The sequence below is a fragment of the Dermacentor andersoni genome, chromosome 1, assembly GCF_023375885.2.
Source record: "Dermacentor andersoni chromosome 1, qqDerAnde1_hic_scaffold, whole genome shotgun sequence".
NCBI classification, from domain to species: Eukaryota; Metazoa; Arthropoda; class Arachnida; order Ixodida; family Ixodidae; genus Dermacentor; species Dermacentor andersoni.
The window spans coordinates 151,360,182-151,386,674 of NC_092814.1; the positions used below are offsets into that span (position 1 = coordinate 151,360,182).

At 43.0% G+C, this 26,493-nt stretch overlaps 1 protein-coding gene across 2 annotated transcripts in view; it reads right to left on the minus strand.

Moving 5' to 3' along the window:
- The window catches only part of Glg1 (Golgi apparatus protein 1), a 127,466-nt gene that overhangs the window by 74,050 nt on the left and 26,923 nt on the right, over positions 1 to 26,493 (minus strand). For both annotated transcript variants that reach the window (XM_055062163.1, XM_050194356.2), the window contains exons 6-9: positions 13,562 to 13,742; positions 9,559 to 9,785; positions 6,165 to 6,286; positions 758 to 859 (exon numbers count right to left, since the gene is read on the minus strand). In XM_055062163.1, the coding sequence (XP_054918138.1) occupies positions 758 to 859; positions 6,165 to 6,286; positions 9,559 to 9,785; positions 13,562 to 13,742 (632 nt within the window). The remainder of the gene's footprint in view (positions 1 to 757; positions 860 to 6,164; positions 6,287 to 9,558; positions 9,786 to 13,561; positions 13,743 to 26,493) is intronic.

The following is a 26,493-nucleotide window of genomic DNA, read 5'->3' on the forward strand; positions in this document are numbered from 1 at the left end:
CTTGACAGAATTACTCAGAATTTTGAGAATGTCAGCCCACAAACAAATATCATGAAAAAAAACACCTACAGTGCATGCCCTTTATCTCAAATCTTCAATTTAAATAGTAAAAGTGTGAAAGAGTAGAGCTCAAACCTGAAAATTATGTAACTTCATTGGCACAGTTGAGCACTACCTCCAAGATCGGCCCAGGAAAGAGGTTTGAAACATACTCGATACGGAAAAGTGGTGATAAAGTTACTAAGAAAGACATTGGCCTTAATTAATACACATAAATGAAATTGTCTGATGGCAGGATTCAAACAGAGGGCAGCTAGCACAAAAGCTTGGTGTTACTTAGTTGGTTTACGTTCACTTCAATTCGTACTACCAGTACAGCTACGAGTCTTCGTGTAAGATTCTAACATGTTGCTATCACATTCGTTGCTTCGCCCTTATGTCAAAACTGCAATGTTTTAAATTTTTTTCCTCAAAGCAAGAGGAACTTTTTGTGAAAGGGCTGCGATTTCACAGCGAAGAAGAGGTGAATAAAAAATGAGAGAGGAGCTATCAGCCAACGAAACAAACAAGTTTGAAAAATGTTTCCAAGAATGGATTCACAGATTAGACAAATGTATTAAGTATAATGGTGAGTACTTTGAAGGTGATAAGGTTGTTTTCCAAGAAAAAATAAATATATAGTTTTTGAAAAATACGTAATTTCATTTTTTGAGGGGCACCCCTTCATATATAAAATGAACAGAAAGCAAAAACATACTTGAAGTCACGTGCAACAAAGTACTGGATCTGCAGCAAGGCTTCTCGGCAGGTGTCCTTCATTGCAATGTTGCTGACTTGGTCCATTAGGCATGACAACATCCTGAAAACCCAAGGGCTTATCAATAGGTGCCCTGATGTTAAGATCTGTGAATGCATCACTATTCCTTGCAAAAGAACAAAGTTGTCACAGTTTAAGTTCAAGTTTCTTTTCACACACTATGAGCAAATAAGTGACTAATTTACAGCCACAAAGTCTGAGCACAGTGAACAGGATAATGTGTGATATAAATTTCAAATGTAAGAATAAACGTTCCCATTAAAACATACATAGATGCAGTTTCAACAGACAAGTGGCAATCATCACTTTTGCAGTACTCATGTGTAAGCTGAGAAGCAACATACAGTCACCCAGTCCTAAATTTAGAACTAAGCATGATGAACAGATGCAACAGCCAAAACAAATGTGACGCAATGTACAGAAATATTCCAATAGATGTACTGGTGCCTGATATATGTAGTTCACCTCTATGAAAGATTTACAGTTGACTTCCGTTAATTCTATCCTGATGGGACCAACAAAATAAGAGAGCAATAGCTCAGCGAGCCAGCAGGCCAGCAGGCCGACTGGGCCAGCGTAGACGCCACTGTGCATATTGTACCGCGCATGCGCACTGCCGTCTACGCTAGCCCACTGGCTCGCTGAGCTATAGCTCTCTATTGATTGAATTATGTGGCGGGTCAAATGAAACAACCTGCAGAAGAAACACCAAAACACGCCGCTGATTCATTTGGCAGTACAGATAAGCCTCTATATAACAAAGTCGATAAAATTGGCAATTTGCTCCATTATATAGTACCAAAATTTCGCTATGTTTAAATTTCACCTTTTATGCAAATAAGTGCAGTCACCAATAAATTTTTCTTACAAGGAAGCAGCTGCAAAATTTTACAAATTACCAGGCAATTGGAAAAATCAAATTTAAATGAGAAAAAATTTATTTTGTTGAATTGATGAAAGATATAGTTTCATGCCACGTCGACAATATCTTCGCATCAGCAATACAAAGCGAAGCCAGCCACGCTATTGTAACTACTCAGACCCATGGCTGATAGTGTTGCCTGCAGTGGACCGACACTATAATGAAAAGCATCAGCAGGTGGGAGTGAATGCTTCGTCTGCCTCTGGCTTCAACTCCTCTCCAAAACTCAATATTATGCAACATCCTGTACTAAACACAGGGGAAGACAGCACACATGATGCCCCGCGATCTCGGCACACTCTTTGCACATGCGGCAAATTATTCCTAAAATGGGACGTGTGGGCTGCGTATGCGCTAAGCCACACAGACAGTCATGCACAGCCACGCACTAGAAAAGGAGACGCGCACTAACCTGTCCCCCTCCCCACACCTTCGACATGATTGATCGCATTACTGCGAGTTCACTCTCCTCCTCCCCTTTACCCTAGCTCCCGCAGAGATGGTGCTTATCATGCCACCATCCTTCTCGGCTCACCCTCGTAACCTTTCCCTTGCACACAAAGCATACAGTGCACAGGATGCAATAGGATCTTATCACACTTGGACTTTATATGGAACATGACGCTGCTCCGCTTGGGCAGTCACTCTTGGTGGTGCAGCATACAATTTGAGTTATGCGTTCGCAAGTAGCCGTTTGTAATTAAAGAATTTGATCATCTGTGTCTGCAGAAGTTCCATCCATTGTCTCGGTATAGAGTTATAACGAGATTTATTGTCTCGGCATAGACTCAATCAACTATTGTTATATTGAGAATTTCGTTACATAGAAGTTCGTTATATCAACGTTTAACTGTTTTGAGGTTCTAAATACATGGTATTCTACGGATAAAAAGTTATAAAAAGTTAAATATTTTGTTATATCGAGAATTTTGTTATATTGAAGCTTGTTATATCTAGGCTTAACTGTATTGGCCTGATTCTAACATGGCCCCAGATCAAGCGCGCGCCCGCTTTCTATGTGTCCAAAGTAGAAAAAAAACGTAGAAAACATCAAAGCTCCTAAACAAAGCAAAAATGTAATGCACACCTTGTTGTTTAGGAAGAAAAATGGGCAAGGGTCTTAATATGGGTTGCATAATGGCACAGGCTTCCCGAGGTCAGCTTTGCTGCAGTTTATTTTTTTTTTTTATCAGCTTCGTCGCAATACAGATGTATGATGAGGTAAAGCATACGATGCTGCAAATTTGGTTTTGCTTTCATACTCGATTGTACCACACAAGCAATTTCCCCCTTCCCTCTCAAAAATTAGAATCAGGTACATACTGTACCAAACATGGAGAGCTACCGTAATTACTTGAAAATCTTCCATGGGCAGGCCGAAAATAGAAGTTCTCAACAAGAGACAATGTGTTCAATGCATTCACTCTCCCCTAAGCTCCATCAAGACACACTGTATGCTGCCACTAAAGGGGTCGTTACTGGGGTCACCATAGGGGTCAGGTGCGGGAATGTTGATTGGTCACGTTTGAATTATCCAGCAAAGGCCAATTTTAGGATCAAAATAAGTTCAGGCCCATAGAAATGGATGTGTGCCAGCTGTAAACGTCGGTCAGGATCGAATTAACCAGAGTCGAATTAACAGAAGTCAACTGGGGAGGTATTCCGCAAGAGTCCACCTAGTGGACATATCCATTTCGTCTGCTGTTGAACTTTTGATTGGCTGGGCTGGGCTGCACGTCCGCAGCCGCGAGGCGCTACAGCCAATCAGCACTTCAGCAGCAGATGAAATGGACATGTCCACTAGGTGGACTCTTACAGAATATCTTCCTTGTATCACATAACAGCAAAATGTTCAGCCAACATGATACTACAGTCAAATCTCGTTACTGCGAACCCCACATAACCGATTTCTCAAATTTACTAATATTTTAAAAGTCCCCACCAGACTGCCTATATTTTCAATGTAAAAATATTTCAGAACTACGAATTTCACTACGGCGCATATTTCAGAATAACGCACATAGTTTATTTCCCCCTTTATAACCAAGGAACATCAGTATTACGAATTCGGCTAAAAGTACCAGCGCCGCAACTCTCGCATGACACAGAAACTGAGAGTGCAGTAGCTATTATCATCACCATGTCACAGTAGTTATCATGATCACCATATTGAGTGCCAACTGCTTCACCACAAACTTCAAGAACTTCACGACAAAGGTTTGGCGATATTTACGCGAGATACAACGATGAATGCAGCTAGCGACGGCACCAAGAAGAAGCGAAAGCAGTTTTTGCTACAGGACAAATTGGACGTATTGCAGGAAATTGATGCAGGGAGAAAGCTAATCAAGGTGTGCGTGGCATTGCCCTATCGACCATCACAACCATTTTGAAAGACCGAGACAAGATTGTCAAGCTTCACCGGTAATCACAACTCGCTCCTACGAGGAAACGGCTGTGACTAGGAAACTTTCAAAATGTGAACCAAGCTTTTCTCATGTGGTTCAAAGATGCGAGACTGCAAAAAATTCCAGTGTCTGCCCCAATGCTCCAAGAAAAAGCCCGCGAATTTGCTGATACACTTGAAATAACTGGGTTCGGTGCCAGTGCGGGTTGGCTTTTTCATTTCCGCCAAAGGAACGAAATAACTTGGCAGGTAGTCTCGGGCAAGGAAAAGACTACTGACAGAGAAGGCAAGGATTCCTGGCACAATGATAGTTTTCTAGAGGTAGCTGAATCGTACTCTGAAGACAATATTTTTATCGCATGTTTTTATCAGCTCATGCCTGACCAGACGATGCACTTCAAAGGGCAGCAGTGCAAAGGAGGGAAGAAGTCGCATCTTCGAGTGACAGCCCTACTCTGCTGCAATGCAACAGGCAGGAAGAAAATTAAACCACTTGTCATCGGCAAGTACGTGAAGCCTCGCTGCATGAAAAACATCATGTCGTTATCATACAACTACCACGCCAACAAACGAGCCTGGATGACCAGAGAACTCTTTTCCGAGTGACTCCTCAAACTTGACGCGCAAATTGAGGAGGAATGACCAAAGAATTCTACTGATTGTCGACGACTGCTCTGCTCACATTGTGAATGTTCACTTGATGCCCGTTCGCTTCGAGTTTCTGCCGCCAAACAACACATCCTTGCTGCAACCCCTAGATCAGGGCATTATAAGGAGTGTGAAAGCAGGATTTGGTAAGCACCTTATGCAGCGGTTGATTATGAACCTCTGCTTAAAGCAGCCAACTGCAATCAATATTCGTCAGGCAGTGGAAATGCTCGCAAGAGCTTGGTGGAACTTGAAGGCGTCCAACATTAAAAATTGCTGGCGAAAAGCATGGCTCGTCAAAGTGCCTGTGCAGCTTGAAGATGACCTGCAGGTGACCGACAACAACCCAGGAGACTTGTGGACCAAGGTTGCGGAACTGCTGCCCACCATCTCTTCCTTCGACGACTACGTGGAGAGCGACAGCGCAGCACTAACGGCGGCGGACCTGACAACCGAAGAGATTGTTAACTGCATTCGCAATGTCTCCAGTGACGATGACAACCCGAAGGAAGATGACTGTGGATCACTGAACACAGACCATGAGATCGTGTCGAAAATTGATGTTTTAGTGCACATGAACAAAGTTCGCACTTTCACCACTCGTTGCAATGACATACCCAATGAGGTACTGAGCAAAGTGGAAGATGTAGACACATTCCTAATCAATCGTGCGTGCTGCACACGCCAGATGAAAATCGCTGATTTCTTCAAATAAAGCAGCTTTGATGTGAGTGAAACATTTTTATTTGAGAGTATGCTTGTCTGTGCATGCATCTAGTGCCAAGGTATGTCATTTTCATTCCTAGGTTTGTCCACTGGCTTATAACCGCAAGTTTTTCATTACAACGATACTTCAAAATAAAGAATGATTTTCGGCAGTCCCGTGTGATTTATTATATCGAGATTTGACTGTATATCGTCTCCCATGGAAAACATTCATAAAGCTCACTGCAGTTTATCTCTCATCAAGAAAATATTAATGATGGCTAGCAAAGTGGTTATGTACAATCTTAAAGAATACAAAAATGGCTTTGACACACGTTTCTGTATTATATATTACTGACAACAGAGTATTGTGCATCTCAGGAGCTGTGAAAAAAAAAAAAATTCGCCACAGCAATTGAATGAATCACAAAAACAAAACGAAGAATCTTCACATGCACATGCAACTACCACAGATCCTCACTTAATTTCAGGGTGCATACTTAGGCTACAAAAGAATTTGGCTTGCACTAGTGCTCTGCAAAATACCAGAGTGGATAAATTTATTCAGCTACATATAGCATTACTTTATAGCATACAACAGCTGCACAATCTAGATGCCACTAAGAAAACGCTGTTACAGTCATGAAAGAAAACTACGCTAATACCTTCCCCGCCCCGGCTTGACATCCTGACAGAGGTGTGAAGCAGTGGATTGGCAGGCTTCTTGGAGAACAGGGTCCACTCGCCAATCTTCTCCAGCACCAGAAACCTTCAGCACGTGCTCCACCTTATTTTACAAATGTGTTAACCACAAAAAAGGATGTGCTCACATTTTTCACAAAACTTCAGCATATACAGTAAGAAGCCATAGTTACAGCACACATTTTATAACAGCAAAATCAAGTGTGCTGTAGCTAATTACATAAATTTCATCAAATGACACTGGTTTCAAGGCAATAATAGCAGACGCAATGTGTTGATACAAATACACAAGGTCACAGTGTAGGTATAAAGCATTTCTAATTATGAGTCTTTTCACTAAACATGCTTTCAGAGAATTATGATGATCGATTAATTCAATTCTGGTGTTTTACATGTCAAAAACCAAGATATGATTATGAGGCACGCCATAGTGGGGAACTCCGGACTAATTTTGACCACCTGGGGTTCTTTAATGTACACCCAATACACAGTACACAAGCGTTTTTGTATTTCACCCTCATCGAAATGATGCCACTGTGGCCGGGATTAGATTGCACGTCCACAGGCTTAGCACCGCAACGCCGAAGCCACTACACTGCCATGGCAGGTGATGATCAATCAAGATTTTCTATTACGCTTATATAATTATCTAGAGATGGTTATTGATACCAAGTCACCAAAACAAGACTAGATACATATCCAATAAACTGACAATCAGGAACATGGCAGAAGTCTTGGGGCTTGAGGAAAGTTATGAAATGCAGTCACAGGCAAGATGAAAAGCACAGTTGCTTTGAGCAAGTAGCACCCTTATCAGTAGTACCCTTATCAGCTCAAGTACCTACACTGCTACTTCTTCATGCCTCTTCACCAGCTGCCAGGTGGAAACCTCTATGTTCACTACTAATCTGGCTAAGTGCCTGAAAGCACGGTTTCCAAACTATAAATTTCACCAAGGTAGCAAGCTTGGCAATGTTTTTAGACCCTTGTTCTAAAGTAGTTGAGTACTACAAGGATGCTGCAATGGCAAACTGGATTAAAAACTTGGCTTTAGAAGCAAGGAAATTTTCAACACCAAGTAACTCAGATATGCCCTCAACAATGAAAACATCTGAAGAGGCTCCCTCCATTTCAGCACTTTTAAAATACTTTGATAAGCTCATCAGCCAGCAGCAATTTTTCACTTACTTGTGGCAGCAATTTTGACTGCCATGAGAATAGGTTGAAAGATATGTGCATGAGGAAATTTTGGGCCAGAAAAAAAGATCTATGTGTGTGGTGGTGTAAGCATGGTGCCCACTGTCGGCTCAGTTTGCAAAGAGATACCTGCCAAAATGAGATGCTAATGTGTCCAGTGAGCAGTTCTTTTCTGTCTGAAGGAATTGTGACATGCAGGAGGGTGTCGCTACTTCCCAAACATGTCGAGCAGCTATCCTTCCTTCATAACAAAATATTAACTGAAGTTATGATAACGTCAAGCAAGTTTTGTACTTGAGAATTTTGTTGACCACAAAGCATAATTTTCAGTCATTCGCTATGCAGTAAACTTGCTTTTTTTCAATTGTACGTCTGGTTGGTGAAAAACTGCATTTCTGCAAACCCAATAGTATCCGATTCAATTCGTTCAAAAATATTCAATTCAAATCGTGCTTGGTATTCATTATTCCAATTCACTTCTGAATTGAAAATTTGATATTCACATACCCCTACTAAATAGAGTAATACCTTGTTACAAAGAAGTTGAATAGGGACCAGAATTACAGTCACTGACTGATAAATTGGACACCGATAATCCGGACATGCTCAGCAATTTAGACAGCGCCGCGGCACCGCCAATGGCCCCATAGACTTAATGTGTAAACATGACCGATATTTCGAATGGCCGCCAGCTCTACATTTGATTATCCGGACTCTGTACATGGCTGTAGTACACGCCAACTCTGCCACCATTATCTCCTCTAGCAACTTCGACAAGACATCAAGTATGGCCTCAGAGATATCAGGCATCAAGTATGGCCTCTGAGATTACACGTTAGGCGGCAATATCCGAGGTCATGCCTTGGTCACAGTACTGCACCGCTAAGATTTAACTGCAAATGACAATCTTGGAGGCTTTGCCTAAATTAAAGGTCGCATCAACATCGCAATCATAACATCGTATTCCAGCAACCCTGCGCATGGCCTGCTCTTGTCATTCTTGCCTTTCAGACAGCATTCCGCTATTCTGTGCTTATTTGTTTAGTTTGCGTTCCAAACATCGCTCTGCTGGCTCCAAGAAGTCTTTCTCGTGAACGTATCGACAGGCCACATCAAATGGCATCAATGGTACCCTTGCAGTCTGAATGAGCCTGGCTCCACAACTGATGAGCCTGAACTGCCACCTACTACATTGAGCTCAAATGCGAACATCAATGATGACCTGCTAGGCTGCGGTGTACCCACTCCTGCCGCCATTATATTTAATATGAAGACGTTGCAGACGTCGACAGCGCGGTGCTGCCGTGTGCCTAACTGAACGATGACAAAACAATTGAGCGAGTTCTTCCACCTTGAAATTGTGACTCAACTCGGGTGATGATGATGTGCTGTGCGCTCCGGAGCCTTCACATGCAGATCTGACTCAAGCTTTTGCAGTCATTGCATCGACGTACAGAGACAACACAAAACTGGCAGAAATACAGGTGGACTTGGTTGCACGTAGGAGGAAGTGCATGGAGCAATGAATCGACCACTTCTTCCTTGCACAGGGGCCTTAAAACACAAGTAAAAGCATCTTTTTTTTTTATATATTCGATAGTTCAGACTTATTTATGTCCCCCGTGGAGTCCGAATTACCAGTCGTCGACTGTACTTCATTATATCCATTATTGCATGTACTGCACTACGAATCCCTACGAGGGTTTCAAAAGGAATTTCACTTACTTCGTTTATCCTGTTTCATTATAAAGAGGTTTGCCTGCAGTACATACAAATGAGTCCTCCAAAATCATTAATTTAGGAAGGTCATTTTCATGTCATTAAGTATCCGCTTGTGGGAGCCCCTAACTATCGACATTAAATGCAAATATAATTCAAGTAATGACATTTATTCTTCCTACATGACAGTGACGGTGGTATTACATGTACAGAAGCAGAAGTCTCAGCTAAATTTCAATTTTGTGGCTGGGGGCTGCTACTATTTTATGTAGGGCTGGTGCATGTTAAAGGAGGAGATCCTACACCGTAATGTCACCTTGTTAACTTCAACTTTAGAGCATTGTGATCACTTTACATTGCCAAGTAGTGAACTTGAAGTACTATACAGCATTTGGGTATCAGGTATGAAGCTAAATTGAGTATGCCAAAAAATGTGCTGACCTGTCGACGGCACTGGTCTGAGAGACGCTGGTTGCCTTGGGCTGAAGGTCTGGCATGCCTCATTAGGCAGTGCAAGGTTTTTCCATTGGGCTCAAGACGCCGCCGGCAGAAGGTTGCAATATCCTGCTCACATGATGATGCCAAGTCTGGTGTGAGTTGGTAGTTCTCAAGAAGGAAGCGACGGTGCTCCAACATTTCCTGTTGGCATTCAGCTCCCACTGGGTAGTCTAAGAATCAAAGACAAGGCAATGTTACCACATAGAAAAAATAATGCTATACATAATTGCACACTGCAGAAATAATACCAGGCAGCACAGCATGGTCGTGAAAATCAAGGAAAGTACAGGGCTTGCTTAGCAAACAGCCAAACCTAATTAGCACCTTGTGTGTGTTGCCTTCTTGTTTAGTCCCGCATCTTTTCGTACTGCAAGGCGTTCACCATGACTTAAAATCAACTAACCCACAAACAAGCCATTAGTACTAACAGGAAGGCTCACGTTCACCAATGCCATGAGCATAGAAGAAGACTGATTTTGATTTGCAGAAGGAAAACTGGTTTTATGTTGGCAATTTTATTTTAAAAAGTTGCAGTTTCCCCCAAAAGGTGAAGCATCTATTGCGATAGCAAATTAGTGGACAGCTATAAAAACTAAATACAGTAGTTTTATCGGTCGTACAAACTTGTAAACATTGGCATAACAACTAAATTAACAAGCATGGTGCCATGCTCGCACAAGTAAACGTGAAAACATCTCACTCAATCACTGCGGAAACTCGCTGTCAAAATGCTGGAGTGAGGAAGTGCGGCAGCAACAGTGAGTCGCGAAAACACAGTGCATGGTGGACTCTATCCCTGTTACAGATGGCTTTCAAGATACAGCAGCCCAGGCGGGCGCACGCGGGCACCAGTGCCACCCGCAGTAGAACGCACCCTGTGGGCACAGTATAACGCACCCACGTCAGACCTTGTACCTTGTCCCCGTCATAGATGGTTTTCAAGATACAGCGGCCCAGATGACCGTGCGTACCCGCCCAGGCCACCCAGAATAGAATGCGCCCTCCTCCCTATCCTCCTCCTGGAGCCTTGCATGCGATGGAAGACGGCGCACTTCCTCTCGTTTTTCTACCTTTCGTGTGCGAGATTGAGACGCGATCACCGGCTCACCTTCACACGCTTTCACTCGCACATACAGCATACAGCACACGGCAACGATTTTATCGCCCTGGGATTTTATACGGAACCTCACAGCGATGCCAATAGCAGTAATGCACTTGGAGTGTCCATATAATTGCTATTGCAATAAAACAAGAGTGAATGAAAATATGCATGAATGATACCAGCCACTAGTGGAGATTGAGCTCCTAAGCCCTGTGTGTGCCATGTTCAGCTTATTTATGTTCTTTGGCTTCAATGACTTTTGGCCTCAGTGTTTAGTACTAGTAGCTTGCTAATTTTGAGGCTAAAGATTCCTACAGATCAGTGTGGTAACTTAGCCTAAATGCCATAATTCAAACTTAATGCACTATTGCAAACTAAAGATTTTTAGCTGAGACCACCCACAGCTGTATGTGTGAAACATGAAAATAAGCAGGTAGCAAAGCGTACTTTTCCGACACCCTTAAAAAAAAGTCTAGAACTGTATCAAAGAACCAGTTTGTAAAGTGCAGAAAAAAATTTATAGGAGCACTGACAGAAGATATCTCGTTTTCTTTTTAAATGGACAGCTGTCAAACTATTAAATATGGTTTATAAAGCTTAAATTCTTCAACAAATACGGAATTACATCATATTTTAATGCAATCAATTCCAAGTGCACAAACCGAGTACAGTGTGGCGTTGCACTTTAAGCAGAACTCATTGTTACATCATGGAGATCGGAAGTGGTGGTCTTGTGGTACAGAAACCATTGCCATAAGGTCAGTCAACCCTGTTCAGTAAACACCTACAAACTGAAAAATAGCAGCATCCTTCTCTCTCTCCCTCTGCTCGCCCTCTTCGTCTATATTTCTCCTTTCACGCTCTCTCTTCAACTGTGACTCCACCAACTTCACTGCAGCGTAGCAGACAACCTTTTGCCAAGAGTACGCAGGCGTAGAGCTTCTAGCATTAGTGCTGACATTGTACCTCCGATTTCCATTAGAAGAGTTTCTAAACTTTGTAGCTGCAAGATTTTTTTTTTTATCTAAGTATTCCACAAAAGGCAAATGAAATGTGTTTGTTGCTAGCCAAGAGCGACCCTAAATGCATTGTGTACATTGCAAGTACGCAACATTTTTCCACAGGTGTCAGGAAATGCTGGGAATGGTGTTGAGTGAGTTTAGAATCACTACTGTCTCAGCGATTGGTCAGCCCTCCTATAAGCTAGAAACTCTGCATCGCCCTTGCCAAGTTCATTTGTGATGCTAAAGAAGTATGGCCACGGTGAAATGGGAAAATAGCATGCATTTTAGAAAAGTTTACCTAGAGCATACGCCTTTTATGGGATATATATGCAGTTTATTAACGATTATTTAACTTTAGATGCAGCATACAAAAAGGAGCAAAGTTGGAACAGCAGAGAGAGACAAGCTGCACATTGTTTTTAGATCAGTTACTTTTTCAGCAGCTTTGCTCCTGCTGATTTGGGCTGCTTTAGGAACTCGTCTTAATAAACCTTAATGTTAGAAGCAAGTACCCCTCTGGCTAATGGCATTTTGCACTGCAACAACAGGCCAAGGGTGGCACAGGTACCATCACAATTCATTTTCTGTATGTATTTCTTGTAATCTTGCTTAGCGCCATCTTTTATCACCTTTTAACTTTTTCCAAGAACAGTATTTGTAAACTTTACAAAAAATTCGAGAAAGGAGGCAGGCATGAGATAGCGTCATTAAGATAAAGAGGCACTTCATCTATTTTCAATTGAGGGTCCAGACATTGTGGCGTACTTAATTTCAGAAAGCAAGGACAACAGTGACAACTGAGATTAGCCATTCTTGAGATGAAGAGGAAGGCGCAAAGGAAAAACATTGTGAGTGCACAACAGTAGGCTAAGATTGATGTAAACACCATTTTCAAAAGGGCTACTTGGTTTCATTTTTCAGTGGTCCTGGAGTAAGATGTCGACCTTGCCTGCTAAATTTCTGGCATAAATTTAATGTTTCCTCACAGAGCCAATTTTGAGGAATGTCAATGAAACCAGTTGGAACGCCACTGAGAAGTTCAAAAGCAGCTGCCCGGGCAATTAAGCCTCATAAGTGGGCACCAGTGACCTAAGGAAAGACGTAGGGGTTCTTGTCACTCCTACTCAGGCAAGAATTCTTCATAAGCTGCAACAGGACTCATAACTGGTCCAAGACCAGGCTCTTGTTCACATCCATTTCACAGTGAATCTTTTAGTACAACTAGAAGTGTTTGAAAACATTTTACGCATAGAGACAAATAGGTTGAGCACTATGAGTAAATTACATGTCTACAATAACAAAAAAGCCACTCTTGCCATGGGAGGAGGCTTCATAAGCCAGAAATGACAAAAATGAAAGATTGGTGGCAGCAGCACTTCATAGTTCCAACCATAGCTCACCGTGACGTCCTGGATTTTGACAGCAGCTCCTCAAGCCCAGTTAATTTTTATCGGTAAAGATTGTATACATTGTACTGCAAATAAGGCAAAGACTGAATTCAGCAGATTTCCAGTACTCTTACTGTGCCACAACAGCTTAAATATGAGAAAATACACAGAAATCCACGACATGACATTGATATATTGGCATTGAGGTTTCACCATGCATTTAAAAATTGAAAGTTTCTCCTTCATTTTCTACTCTAGTGATTAACTCTTAACCTAAAATTAATAAAGATAGAGTTTTGAAGCAATACTTTATTAGTCGAAACTGATTTAGTGTCCCTCATTAGCATCCCTTTAAGCTGGACATAGTTAATGGCTTTCCTACATAGTCAAGTAATTATGTGACGTAGGTGCTAGGAGCATGATTCTTGGTCATCATTGATCTTTACATTTACCTTTGTGCATTGCATTCTCAAGGCAAAGGAGGATCTGGGCCAAGCGGAACTCCCGGCGATTCGAGGTCTTTTCACGACAGCGATACATGCGGATGTCTTGCAAGCATGCTCCACTCAGACCTTGGCTCACCCGGAAGTCCTGCATCGTCAGCTGCTCCCTCTGGGCCAGCTTCTCACGGCACTGCACGTACCACACATGACACATAGGTGATGAAAGAACAGAAGGGTGCTTACTGTGCTCGGCAAAAAGAAAAGAAACACACAGTCCATCATTTTGGTAGTGTCCACTTTTAATGCTTGATGGAGCAACATAAGGCCTGAGTGACTCCTTTCTTTTTTTTTTTTTTCATGGGCCACAATTACCTATACCCACTGTTATTTTCTTGAAAATTTGGCTATCACAAGATGGTAGGCAAAAGGGCTGGTAGGTGCATTGGCAATAGGTGAAGAAAGAAAGCACAGGTTGAGCACAAATGAAGACAGATATATTACTGTTGTGTTGAGCATTCAACCTGTCTGGTCGATACTATTATGTCTTTTTTATAGTTTGTGCCCGTCCTGCAAACAGCTTATTTATAATGTAGGCTATTACATTTATATATAATGATACGCAACAAAGCAATTGTTTTCAGCCACCACACGGATGTTATGCACAGCCACTGTGGCATCCTTCCTCTGTGCACACATTATGGGAGTACTCCATTAATCAGTTATTATAGCCAGTTACAGGTCAGAAACACAAAATCTCCTCCGATAAAAGAGTGCTGCTCGTACCCTCAGCCCTCTCTGTGCTTCAAGAAATAGTTCTCTCATAGATCACAGTAGCACACTGCGGTCACGAACCACTTGCACAAATAGCCAAGATCTGCATGTGTGGGGATGAAAAATACAACAGCACAAACACAGTACATATGGGCAACATTGAAAAGTGATTAGAAGGCGATTACCTGACATTATGTAGCATCCAGAGAGCCTTCTCGTACACAGTTTATAAAGTGCACCACAAGAAGTGGACTGGAACTAATTCTTTTACTGGGAGCTGCCATCATTTTAACCTCACAAACAACTGTCCCCACTCCAAGGTTCATTTCATAGCAGTGCCTGACCAAGGCGAAGCTTGGGGACATATAGAGCAAAAATATTTAGGGAGAGGTAAATTCACATGAGCTGATTTGCTGGCATATACACGTGCTCCTTAACCCTTTCAGTTTTAATTTTTTTTACCACGTGTGACCACCCAGGGTTGATTTTTTTACTGCAGATTTAAATTCTTCAGAGAGCCCCATTTCAAAAAAATATTGCCGTAATTTTTTTAGGGCGTCCGTAAAGTGAGAAAAAAATATTTTGGATTGGTATATATGTACTGTTTATTCATGAATAACAACGATAAAGATAGTAAATGAACTTATAAGAATTAAAAATTGATGCATTGTTATACGCATAGTTTGAAGGCTTAGAACAATGCACATACAAGAATATTTCGCAAGTCTCAAATGTTCCTCCTCTTACACTAATATTTACATTCATAGTGTAATCGAACTGCTTAGGTGAGCACACTCAAGAAAAATGTGTGGTTGTGCACCCGTCAGAAAAGCAATACATGTGACAAACTTCCGCTAATCCTTCATCTTACTGCCAACCAGAGGCAATTAATTAGCACATCTCCAAAAAAGGAAATGCATGTACGGCAGCATCCTTCGTATGGGCACCCCTGTGAGCAAAAAACGAGCGAGAAACAGGCGGTCAACCTTTGAGCAATTAGTAAAGAGATAGCCATCAGTTTTGCGAGCGCAGGAAGCCCAAACCACCCGTGGAACAAAACCCAAACTAACCGCCGTGCACTCGCACGCACACCAATGTGCGAGCGGTAGTAGACACGCCGGAGCAAACAAACCATGCAACGAAAGCAGAGAGAAAGAGGCACGAGAAGAAAATTCCCTGTATTCCCACATAGTGGCAGCAGACAGCAGGCAAGAAAAAGTTAGAAAATTGGCGTGCTTTCTAAACGTACGGATGGCACTGTAAATATATGACATCGACCAATTTGGAATTGTTCCCGGCGCCGTATATTTACATCACTGACCCTGAAAGGGTTAAAGGGACACCAAAGGCAAAGACGAAGTCAAGCTAAAGTGACAGATTCGTGCTCAAGAATCTCTAAGGTGTCAATATTATTGCAAACAGAGCCTTATAATCAAGAAATTCAGGGTGTCTACCAAGCTGACATTTTCAAATTCCCGGAGTTTTCCTGGTTTTCCCTGAGCAACACAGCATCGCCTGATGCTGTCATTCTCAAGTAAGCACATAGAAAAAAAAAAAACTTCATAATCCAGTTTGAATAGTAAGGAGTAGTGCTCATTTTATTCAAAATAGAAAACTGAAGGTAGAAGATAGTAAAATACACAGCAGGGATAGTAAAATACACAGCAAATAAAATATCTTCGAAAAAGAAAAATGATCAAGCCCATTGTAAATCGAGTCACCATTGAGAACATTTTCAAATACGAAAAAAAAAAAGAGATGCATACAGAAGCAAATATTTTTGAAAATGAGCTACTTCTACAAAGTGATAGCAAGATCATTGGTATTAGGCCCGAATTTTGTCCCAAGTGAGATTTTCTCAGTAGTTGGAAAATCAACCTCAACTGTCCTCACATACTCTTAGCCCACACACAATGCCTTCGTTTTGTGTTTCACTGCTTTCAAGAGTTTATTTTAGCTTGGATGAAGGTCACCTGCATCTTTGCGTCAGGCAACACTTTGCTTTTTGAACTTCATCATCAGCCTGGTTACGCCCACTGCAGGGCAACGGTCTCTCCCATACTTCTCCAACGACCCCAGTCATGTACTAATTGTGGCCATGTCGTCCCTGCAAACTTCTTAATCTCATCCGCCCACCTAACTTTCTGCCGCCCCCTGCTAAGCTTCCCTTCCCTTGGAATCCAGTCCGTAACCCTTAATGACCATCGGTTATCTTCCCTCCTCATTACATGACCTGCCCATGCCCATTTCTTTTTCTTGATTTCAACTAAGATGTCATTAACTCGCGTTTATTCCCTCACCCAATCTGCTCTTTTCTTATCCCTTAATGTTACACCCATCATTCTTCTTTCCATAGCTCGTTGCGTCGTCCTCAATTTAAGTAGAACCCTTTTCGTAAGCCTCCAGGTTTCTGCCCCGTAGGTGAGTACTGGTAAGACACAGCTATTACACACTTTTCCCTTGAGGGATAATGGCAGCCTGCTGTTCATGATCCGAGAATGCCTGCCAAACACACCCCAGCCCATTCTTATTTTTCTGATTATTTCCGTCTCATGATCCGGATCCGCCGTCACTACCTGCCCTAAGTAGATGTATTCCCTTACCACTTCTAGTGCCTCGCTACCTATTGTAAGTTGCTGTTCTCTTCCGAGACTGTTAAACATTACTTTAGTTTTCTGCAGATTAATTTTTAGACCCACTCTTCTGCTTTGCCTCTCCAGGTCAGTGCGCATGCATTGCAATTGGTCCCCTGAGTTACTAAGCAAGGCAATATCATCAGCAAACCGCAAGTTACTAAGGTATTCTCCATTAACTTTTATCCCCAATTCTTCCCACTCCAGGTCTCTGAATACCTCCTGTAAACATGCTGTGAATAGCATTGGAGAGATCGTATCTCCCTGTCTGACGCCTTTCTTTATTGGGATTTTGTTACTTTCTTTATGGAGGACTACGGTGGCTGTAGAGCCGCTATAGATATCTTTCAGTATTTTTACATACGGCTCGTCTACACCCTGATTCCATAATGCCTCCATGACTGCTGAGGTTTCGACAGAATCAAACGCTTTCTCGTAATCAATGAACGCTATATATAAGCGTTGGTTATATTCCGCACATTTCTCTATCACCTGATTGATAGTGTGAATATGGTCTATTGTTGAGTAGCCTTTACGGAATCCTGCCTGGTCCTTTCCTTGACAGAAGTCTAAGGTGTTCCTGATTCTATTTGCGATTACCTTAGTAAATACTTTGTAGGCAACTGACAGTAAGCTGATCGGTTTATAATTTTTCAAGTCTTTGGCGTCCCCTTTCTTATGGATTAGAAATATGTTAGCGTTCTTCCAAGATTCCGGTACGCTCGAGGTCATGAGGCATTGCGTATACAGGGTGGCCAGTTTCTCAAGAACAATCTGCCCACCATCCTTCAACAAATCTGCTGTTACCTGACCCTCCCCAGCTGCCTTCCCCCTTTGCATAGCTCCCAAGGCTTTCTTTACTTCTTCCGGCGTTACCTGTGGGATTACGAATTCCTCTAGGCTATTCTTTCTTCCATTATCGTCGTGGGTGCCATTGGTACTGTATAAATCTCTATAGAACTCCTCAGCCACTTGAACTATCTCATCCATATTAGTAATGATATTGCCGGCTTTGTCTCTTAACGCATACATCTGATTCTTGCCAATTCCTAGTTTCTTCTTCACTGCTTTTAGGCTTCCTCCGTTACTGAGAGCATGTTCTATTCTATCCATATTATACTTCCTAATGTCAGCTGTCTTACGCTTGTTGATTAACTTCGAAAGTTCTGCCAGTTCTATTCTAGCTGTAGGGTTAGAGGCTTTCAGACATTGGCGTTTCTTGATCAGATCTTTCGTCTCCTGCGATAGCTTACTGGTATCCTGTCTAACGGAGTTACCACCGACTTCTATTGCACACTCCTTCATGATGCCCACAAGATTGTCATTCATTGCTTCAACACTAAGGTCCTCTTCTTGATTTAAAGCCGAATACCTGTTCTGTAGCTTGATCTGGAATTCCTCTATTTTCCCTCTTACCGCTAACTAATTTATCGGCTCCTTATGTACCAGTTTCTTCCGTTCCCTCCTCAGGTCTAGGCTAATTCGAGTTCTTACCATCCTATGGTCACTGCAGTGCACCTTGCTGAGCACGTCCACATATTGTACGATGCCGGGGTTAGCGCAGAGTATGAGGTCTATTTAATTTCTAGTCTCACCGTTCGGGCTCCTCCACGTCCACTTTCGGCTATCCCGCTTGCGGAAGAAGGTATTCATTATCCGCATATTATTCTGTTCTGCAAACTCTACTAATAACTCTCCCCTGCTATTCCTAGTGCCTATGCCATATTCCCCCACTGCCTTGTCTCCAGCCTGCTTCTTGCCTACCTTGGCATTGAAGTCGCCCATCAGTATAGTGTATTTTGTTTTCACTCTACCCATCGCCGATTGCATGTCTTCGTAGAAGCTTTTGACTTCCTGGTCATCATGACTGGATGTAGAGGCGTAGACCTGTACAACCTTCATTTTGTACCTCTTATTAAGTTTCACAACAAGACCTTAATGCTATAGAATCCCTGTATGTTACCAGCTATATTCTTATTAATCAGGAATCCGACTCCTAGTTCTCGTTTCTCCGCTAAGCCCCCCGGTAGCACAGGACGTGCCCGCTTTTTAGCACTGTATATGCTTCTTTTGGCCTCCTAACTTCACTGAGCCCTATTATATCCCATTTACTGCCCTCTAATTCCTCCAATAGCACTGCTAGACTCACCTCACTAGATAACGTTCTAGCGTTAAACGTTGCCAGGTTCATATTCCAATGGCGGCCCGTCTGGAGCCAGGGATTCTTAGCATCCTCTGCTGCGTCGCAGGTCTGACCGCCGCCGTGGTCAGTTGCTTCGCAGCTGCTGGGGACTGAGGGCCGAGGTTTCATTGTTGTGTTCATATAGGAGGTTGTGGCCAAGTACTGCACCAGGGTGGCCAATCCTGCTCTGGTGAGGGAGTGCGTTACCGGTTCTAGTCACCGGGATCAGGCCACACTCCAGGCCTGTTTATGTAATTTTATCAACACGCGGATTTTTTTTTTTTTACGTTGGAAAATTGCGCGACACCAGGATTCGAATCGCGGACCTCTTGCACGCGAGGCGGGTGTTCTACCTCTACGCCACCGCTGCAGCCTTTTGAACTTAATCTCCTTCAAAGAAGAGGCGGCACAGCTACTTTCCCTATCATTTCTCAATGCGACAGTAATTTCTATTCTTGCCCTCGTTCCGCCGCGCGTTTGCTCCATGGACCATTTGAAGCATCCTCTTGGTCAGTTGTATTGTCAACGTCCGATTTTTCGTACTCCCTAGGGGCCACGATAATGTCCGTAAAAATGAATGCGTCTTTTACTGCCCTTAAGGGCTCAAATCCTCACAGGCACGCCGGAAAGCTCTGAAGGCCAGCCAGTACACTTATTAGGCATATCTGTGCTCGTACTGTGACATGAGAGGGCGGGTGCACGCGTGAATAATTATGAAATCCGCACTGTATCACGTCGCAATTGCCCCTTCCCACGCTTGTTAAGCTTCACTGCAATACTTCACGTACGCTTCACCGCGTAACATTGTGTGTTCAGGCGAAGCTGCCTTTCGGGAACCAGCATTATGCAACGCGCCATGCTTTCAAAGCTTCAAAGCCAATCACGAGGATTACAGAGGCGGAGTCGGTGCCACTGCTAACAATGGTGAATTCTTCCAATGAAAAACACGGCACCTAACGGCAAGAACCTTAATAGGGAACGTCGAAGCAGCTAGGTCTCGCGTTGCCGCGGCGGTGGCTACGACTGCCAGCGGATCTGCGTGCGAGAGCGCTGGTCTAAGGCGGCGAGATTATCAAAACGGCGGTGTTGGCTTTGATTAATGCCGTTTCGGACCTGCGGTCGCGGCAAAATGTCCGGAAAATCGGACAGTGAAAGCTTCTTGCGTCTGAAATTACAGACGTTCTTATACATGGACTCTATGGGGCTCGTGGTGATGCCGCGAAGCCGCCCGCCTTATCGGACATTTAACAAAAATTCGACGTCCGGAAAGTCGTCGACTGTACACTGGCAACTCCTACAGCCGACGACACGGCGTCAAAGACAATTCGTTACGATTCTCCTCTTTTACTCCAGCCAGCAGTAGGGCAACCTTCGTTCCTTTTCAATAAAATGACAGCTCATTTTCCCTGATTGAAGCGAAATTCCCCGAGTTTTCCCCGAATTTTTCCACACTATTCAAAATCCCTGAGAATTCCCGGTTTTCCCGGCTGCTAGACACGCTGAAATTGAAGTAAATGCAGGACATGGTTAAAGACTCCCACGGGACATTCAAGCACTTGCCTGATGACGAAAGCACTCCTCAGTTAAATTTTGTCACTTGTACTCAACCACTGGTGGCGAAAACCAATCTCGTATTATAAGACGAAATAAAATGCTACATTTCCAGTTCTACTTCATTTTTTAGAAAAAGGAACACATTGAAATTACCCTTGATGACGACGCGGGCGGCCCAAAGGTTTCATTTTTGCTAGACTCCGCAGCGCCCACGCTTCAGCGTTTTACCAGTTTCGTTATCGCACACTGCTGCGCTGGTTTTGCTGGCTTGTGAAACTCGCACAAAGTGCAAGTAGCAGAGAATTCAACTTCTATATGATGTCGCAGGAAAAGTAGCTGCAGCGGCGAATCCACCACTCTGGATGGATGGATGGATGGATGGATGGATGGATGGATGAATGAATGGATGTCATGAGCCTCCCCTTTGGAACGGGGCGATGGGTTGCACCACCAAGCTCTTGCTATTATACTGCATAATGTCCTACCTAGGTTAAACAAGAAAAAAAGAACAAAAAACACTAGGAACTCCCACAACCAAATTTTCTGATCCTCTATTGCGAACTTTGATTTTGTACATCTCCGTCTCTTGTCGTTTCCCTACTTTTCTTCTACCAATCTTCCAATCGCCCCTTGCTAATCCCTATTGCCGAACATGTTTACTTTTCCACTGCTCTCGCTGAACCCAAGGGCTTCAAGGAGACCAGTAGTGCCTAAACCAACCGCTGGGCAGACGTCTTCACATTCTAATAAAACATGCTCCAAAGTTTCCCTAGCTTTACCGCAGCAAGCACATGCTTCTTCTTCCTTCTTATATCTCGCTTTATAGGTGTGCGTTCTAAGGCATCCCAATCTCGCTTCGAAAAGTAATGAGCTACCCTTTGAGTTATCCAAAGTTGTTTCTTTCCCGATTTCGTTTTTTCCTCTTATGTAGTTACTCATGGCAGCTTTCTTTTCCATTGCCGCCACCCATGAGATTATTTCAGCCTCTCTGACTTCCCGCTTGACATTCTTTGTGGCTGTGTTGCCCACCCTACAGGCCACCTACTTGGTAGCGGGCTTCCTAGTTCTTTTCCTCCACTGTCAATCAATGTTTTTCCTGCACAGATACCTCTACAGTCTACCAGCCCATTTACTTTCTTCCATATTCCTCAGTCGTTCTTCAGACACAATTTTACTGCGAGCTTCCCTCACTTCAAAACAAGTCCAGCCCATATCACCCTGCACAACTTCATTTCTAGTCTTCCCGTGAGCACCCGATGCGAGGCGTCCCACTGATCTTTGGTTCCCATCAGAGTCCCGATTGTACCCCTGATTTAAAGCAAACAACCGCATTCCCAAAAGTGAGTCCTGGAACCATTACACCTTTCCACATACCTCGGAGCACCTTGTACCTATTGTATCCCCATAGCGCTGTGCTACATTATGACTACCATTTATCTTCCCCTTCACTGTTATTGCTTTTTCTTGTGTTTCCCTATATCTATTGCTTTCGTTTATGAATATACCAAAGTATTTATATACTGTTACCCGAGGTATTTCCTGGCCCTGTATTGCCACTGTCTGTTCACTGTTTTCACTGAATACCATAACACCTGATTTCCAACACTAAATTTCAAAGCTACATTGTTGCCTTCCTGTTCACAGATAATAGCCAGACGTTGCAAATCGCTTTGCCTGTTAGCTAGCAACACAATGTCGTCCACATAAAATAAACCTGGAAGCTGCTGCTCTACTACTGTACCCACCTGTTTGTATGAGAGATTAAATCAGACATTACGTCCTTCTAGCGCCCTCTCCATCCTCACCATGTACATCATAAACAGCAGTGGGGATAAAAGGCACCCCTGCCTCAGTCCCTTGTTGGTATCAACTTTCTCCTTGCTCCTCATCCCTTCCCATTCAACGCAAATGGTATTTTCTAGGTAAATCTCTCTCAAAAGCTGTAGACAATCGTTGCCTAAGCTTTCCCTTTTCTGAATATCCTACACAATATTGCAGTCTACATTGTCATACGGTCCCGTAATGTCTAAAAAGGCCACATATAACGGTCTCCTTTCTACTTTGGATATTTCAATACACTGAGTAAGGACAAATCAGTTATCATCCATATGCCTAGCTATTCTGAAGCCATTCTGAAGTTCTCCCAAAATGCTATTATTCTCTGCCTATTCTTGCAGCTTTAATTTGATTGCCTACATTGTTAACCTGTATATTACCAATTCAATGGTCAACGGTATATACGAGTGAATTCTATCCTTCTCCCCCTTACCTTTATAAATTGAACTGATTCTACTTTTTTGCCAACGGTCTGGTATTCGTCTACTTTTTTTAATTTTTTCCACTGCTTTCACTAGAGCTTGCTTACTTTTTGGTCCTAGTTCATTAATCAGCCTAACGGGAACCTCGTCTAGCCCTGTGGCTGGATGCTTAGGAATTTTCTCTTCGGCTTTTTTCCAGTTGGAGTTTGTCAGCACCAGCTTCTTTTCCATCTTGTTCTCTTTCATGCTCCTTTTTTCTTCAAATACAACCTCGTCATTGCATTGGAAAGATTCGGCTGTTACGTTTCGGATGTAATTTATTGCCGCTTCTCCTTCCAGTCTGTTTTCATCTTCGTCTAGGATATGTTGTTGTATTGTTGTCGACTTCTTGCCTAATAATTTTATGTGGTTCCCACATATTCTAGGTGCAGCCTTCTTTTTCTCACGTATTTCTGACAACCAACGTTCACTTTCACCTTTTATCTTTGCTTGCACTAGTATTTGAACCATAGACTTTTTCTCCTGGTATATTTCCCATTTACTGGTTACTTCATCCTGCGGCAACTGCGCCTTCTTTGCCTGCCTGTGCTCTCGGGATGCTTTCTGTCGTTTGGCGATCGCTTCTCGTATCTCCCTGTTCCACCAGCTTTCCCTGTTCCACCAACCTTCCTTTCCAACGAACATGTTGTTTCTCTTCCCGTATTTCTGTCGTTATCACACTTAGAAGCTCACTATATTCCCACTCTTTATTTGGCCATTTGCCAAGTTCTTCCTTGACTCTAGTGACTATATTTGTTATTTGTTCAGCGTTCAAATTTGGATTGGCCATTTTGCACTCCTTGCTCTCTTTCCCAACTACATATCCCATTTTCAAAATGATGCGTTTATGGTCACTCCCTATGCTGCTATACCCTTCCTCACCAATGACCATTTCTCTCAACTTATCATGAATTCCTTCTGTAATCGGACAGTAATCAATGGTTGATTGCCGGTTTCCCACTTCTCACGTGATCTGCCTTTCACACTTAGGCCCTGTATTCACGATAACAAGGTTATGTTGCTCACAAAGGTCTAGCGTTGACTTCCTCTTGTTGTCGGTACAGCCATCTAAATCTTGTATGTGGGCATTCATGTCACCTAATAGGATAAGTTCAGCAACATCCCTAAAACCCTTAATATCGGCGCTTATGCATTCCACTAACTCTTTATTCGTCTATGTGCAATTATTTCCGGTCCACAAATACGTAACGCCCAGCCAAGTTTTTTTTTCCCACTCATTGTGCCTGATAGCCAAAGATACTCTTGACATTTTGAATTTACTCTTGGCTCCTGATGGATGGCTCCCTGATGGATGAGCATTCCGAGTCCCCCTCCCTTTCTTTCCGACTTAATTCTGTTGCACCCTTCTCAAACATAATTCTCAGTCACTGGCGGCTCTTCTGAGTCTCTAAGGTGCGTTTCCGTAACTGCATACACCCCTATCTCTTCTCTATTTAACTCCTCCTCAATCTGTGCCCACTTTACCTTTCTTCTGCCGCCCTGCATGTTTATGTAGCCTATTGCATGGTAAGCTCTCTTTCTTGCTTTCCTCCTTTTTCTGTTATCGACATCGATGCTCTTCTGGGGTTCCCCTAGGGGACCTTCTTCATTACTACCTACTCTGGCCTCCTGAGCGCCCATCGGGGCCCTAAGAAAGCAACAGCGCGACCAGCAAGTCGCCAGCCGAATTCTCGTCCAAGCCTGTAATTGAAGTGGATTCCGTCTCGTTCAAAACCACCACGCCTTCTCACTTCCCTGTTTACTTGGACTAGCTCAAAACCTTTCTCTCGACTCATTTTCCATATCACCTCATTAGCAGCCACTATGGCTCTTTGTACGTGGCTGTCACGTACAGGCACATCCGGCACCGCGCACACCACAATCTGCACCTGAGGGGACAGCTCGTGCAAGTCGTCCACCCCCGTTGCCAAGCGCTGGGCTAGTTCTGTCCCTTTCCTGTTTAGGACGTCATTTAGCCCACCTGCTACTATGACAAGGTTGCGCATGTGAGCATTTTCCGCGAGCTTTGCTTTTTCTCGCTTCATGACACAACCAAGCGTCCACAATTGCTTCTGAGCACATATCCAGGTTTGAGTCGCCGGCGATAATCATAATTTCACTCTCTTCGACCTCTCCCTGCTTCCCTTTGTCCTTTTCCACGTGATTCGGACTTGAAGAAAAGGGCCATTGACCCATGCGCTCCTGCTTTTCCCGCATGGCGGCCTCAAGGTAGGTGGCGCTTTTTCCAGCTAACCCCTCACCACGTTGCACGCATTCCAGATACTTTGCTGGCACTCCCTCTAATGTCCCGTCGGGGGACTGTGTTCCATTGTCACCACTGTGGTTTTTGGAGTGGTAGTTAAACAGTCCACGTCGACTTAGTATTTGCTTTTAATGACCCTTTAAGAGGAACATAAGTCACTGAGCTCTAACTGTCACTGACTACAGCTATCACATTTTTCAGGTTCCAAGGCTGCACAAGACAACTTTCACAGAACACCCATAGTTGCATAAGCATGTTTCTATACCATGGCGGCATTTTAGTGCACCAACAGAGCTTTATTACACATGCCACAATTCCAATGTAGACATTCTTTTCAAGAAAACATGGACCGAAAATGACCTACACATTAATCAAGTGCAAAACCAAGACAGTGCTAGCAACACCATATCGCCGTCAGCATACAAATGGCAGTTTGCTATGTTTGATGCATTGTTGCATCAATGCTAATATTAGAATGGACAGAAAGATGCTCCTCATCCTGTGTGCTGCATTTTTTTTATTTTATCATGCATGCTCATGTTTTTAATCTTTAAATTTTTTTATATTGATATTCGCAGTGGCGGAAAATGTGCAGCGGCAATGCATGTGAAACGAAACCTCGCGAAAAACTTCAGAGCGCCACTGTTCGCTCCATTCACTCAATGGCTTGCATGTGAAACAGGCTTTAGGTGTGAAAACCAACAGGAAAACAAGATACACAGTGTTGATTATGATGTTGAATTCAAAAGTAATTAGAAGTTGCCTTCGTCAGGGCAACAACTGCCCTGACAAAGCCAACTCCACTTGTTGAAATGTTCGCTTTAGAGACATCTTCGGTTCAAACACTGTTGGTTCACAAATTCGTCTCTCATTTTTTCCGTTTGTCTCGACTTGCAGTTGTTTATAAAGCCAGTGCATTTACTTTAATATTCTCATTTTTACAAAGTTTTAAATGTTTCAATTTATATGATCGATTTGCACTTGGGCCACAATAAACTTAAGTCATGCCATATGGAAAAGTTTCGTACCCACAAATTAAGCTTATGACTGGACTAAAATGTGAATGAAAAGTTTGAAAGTAAAACAGGTATTCTAGGTAGCATTTTGCATTTAAGCATTGATATCTGCATTGCAAACCTTCAAAACATTATTCGACAATTTGAGTGCATACCTTATAACAGGCACGTACACAGGGGGTGGCCTGGGGGGACCCAGCACCCCCCCCCACCATAAAATCCTTA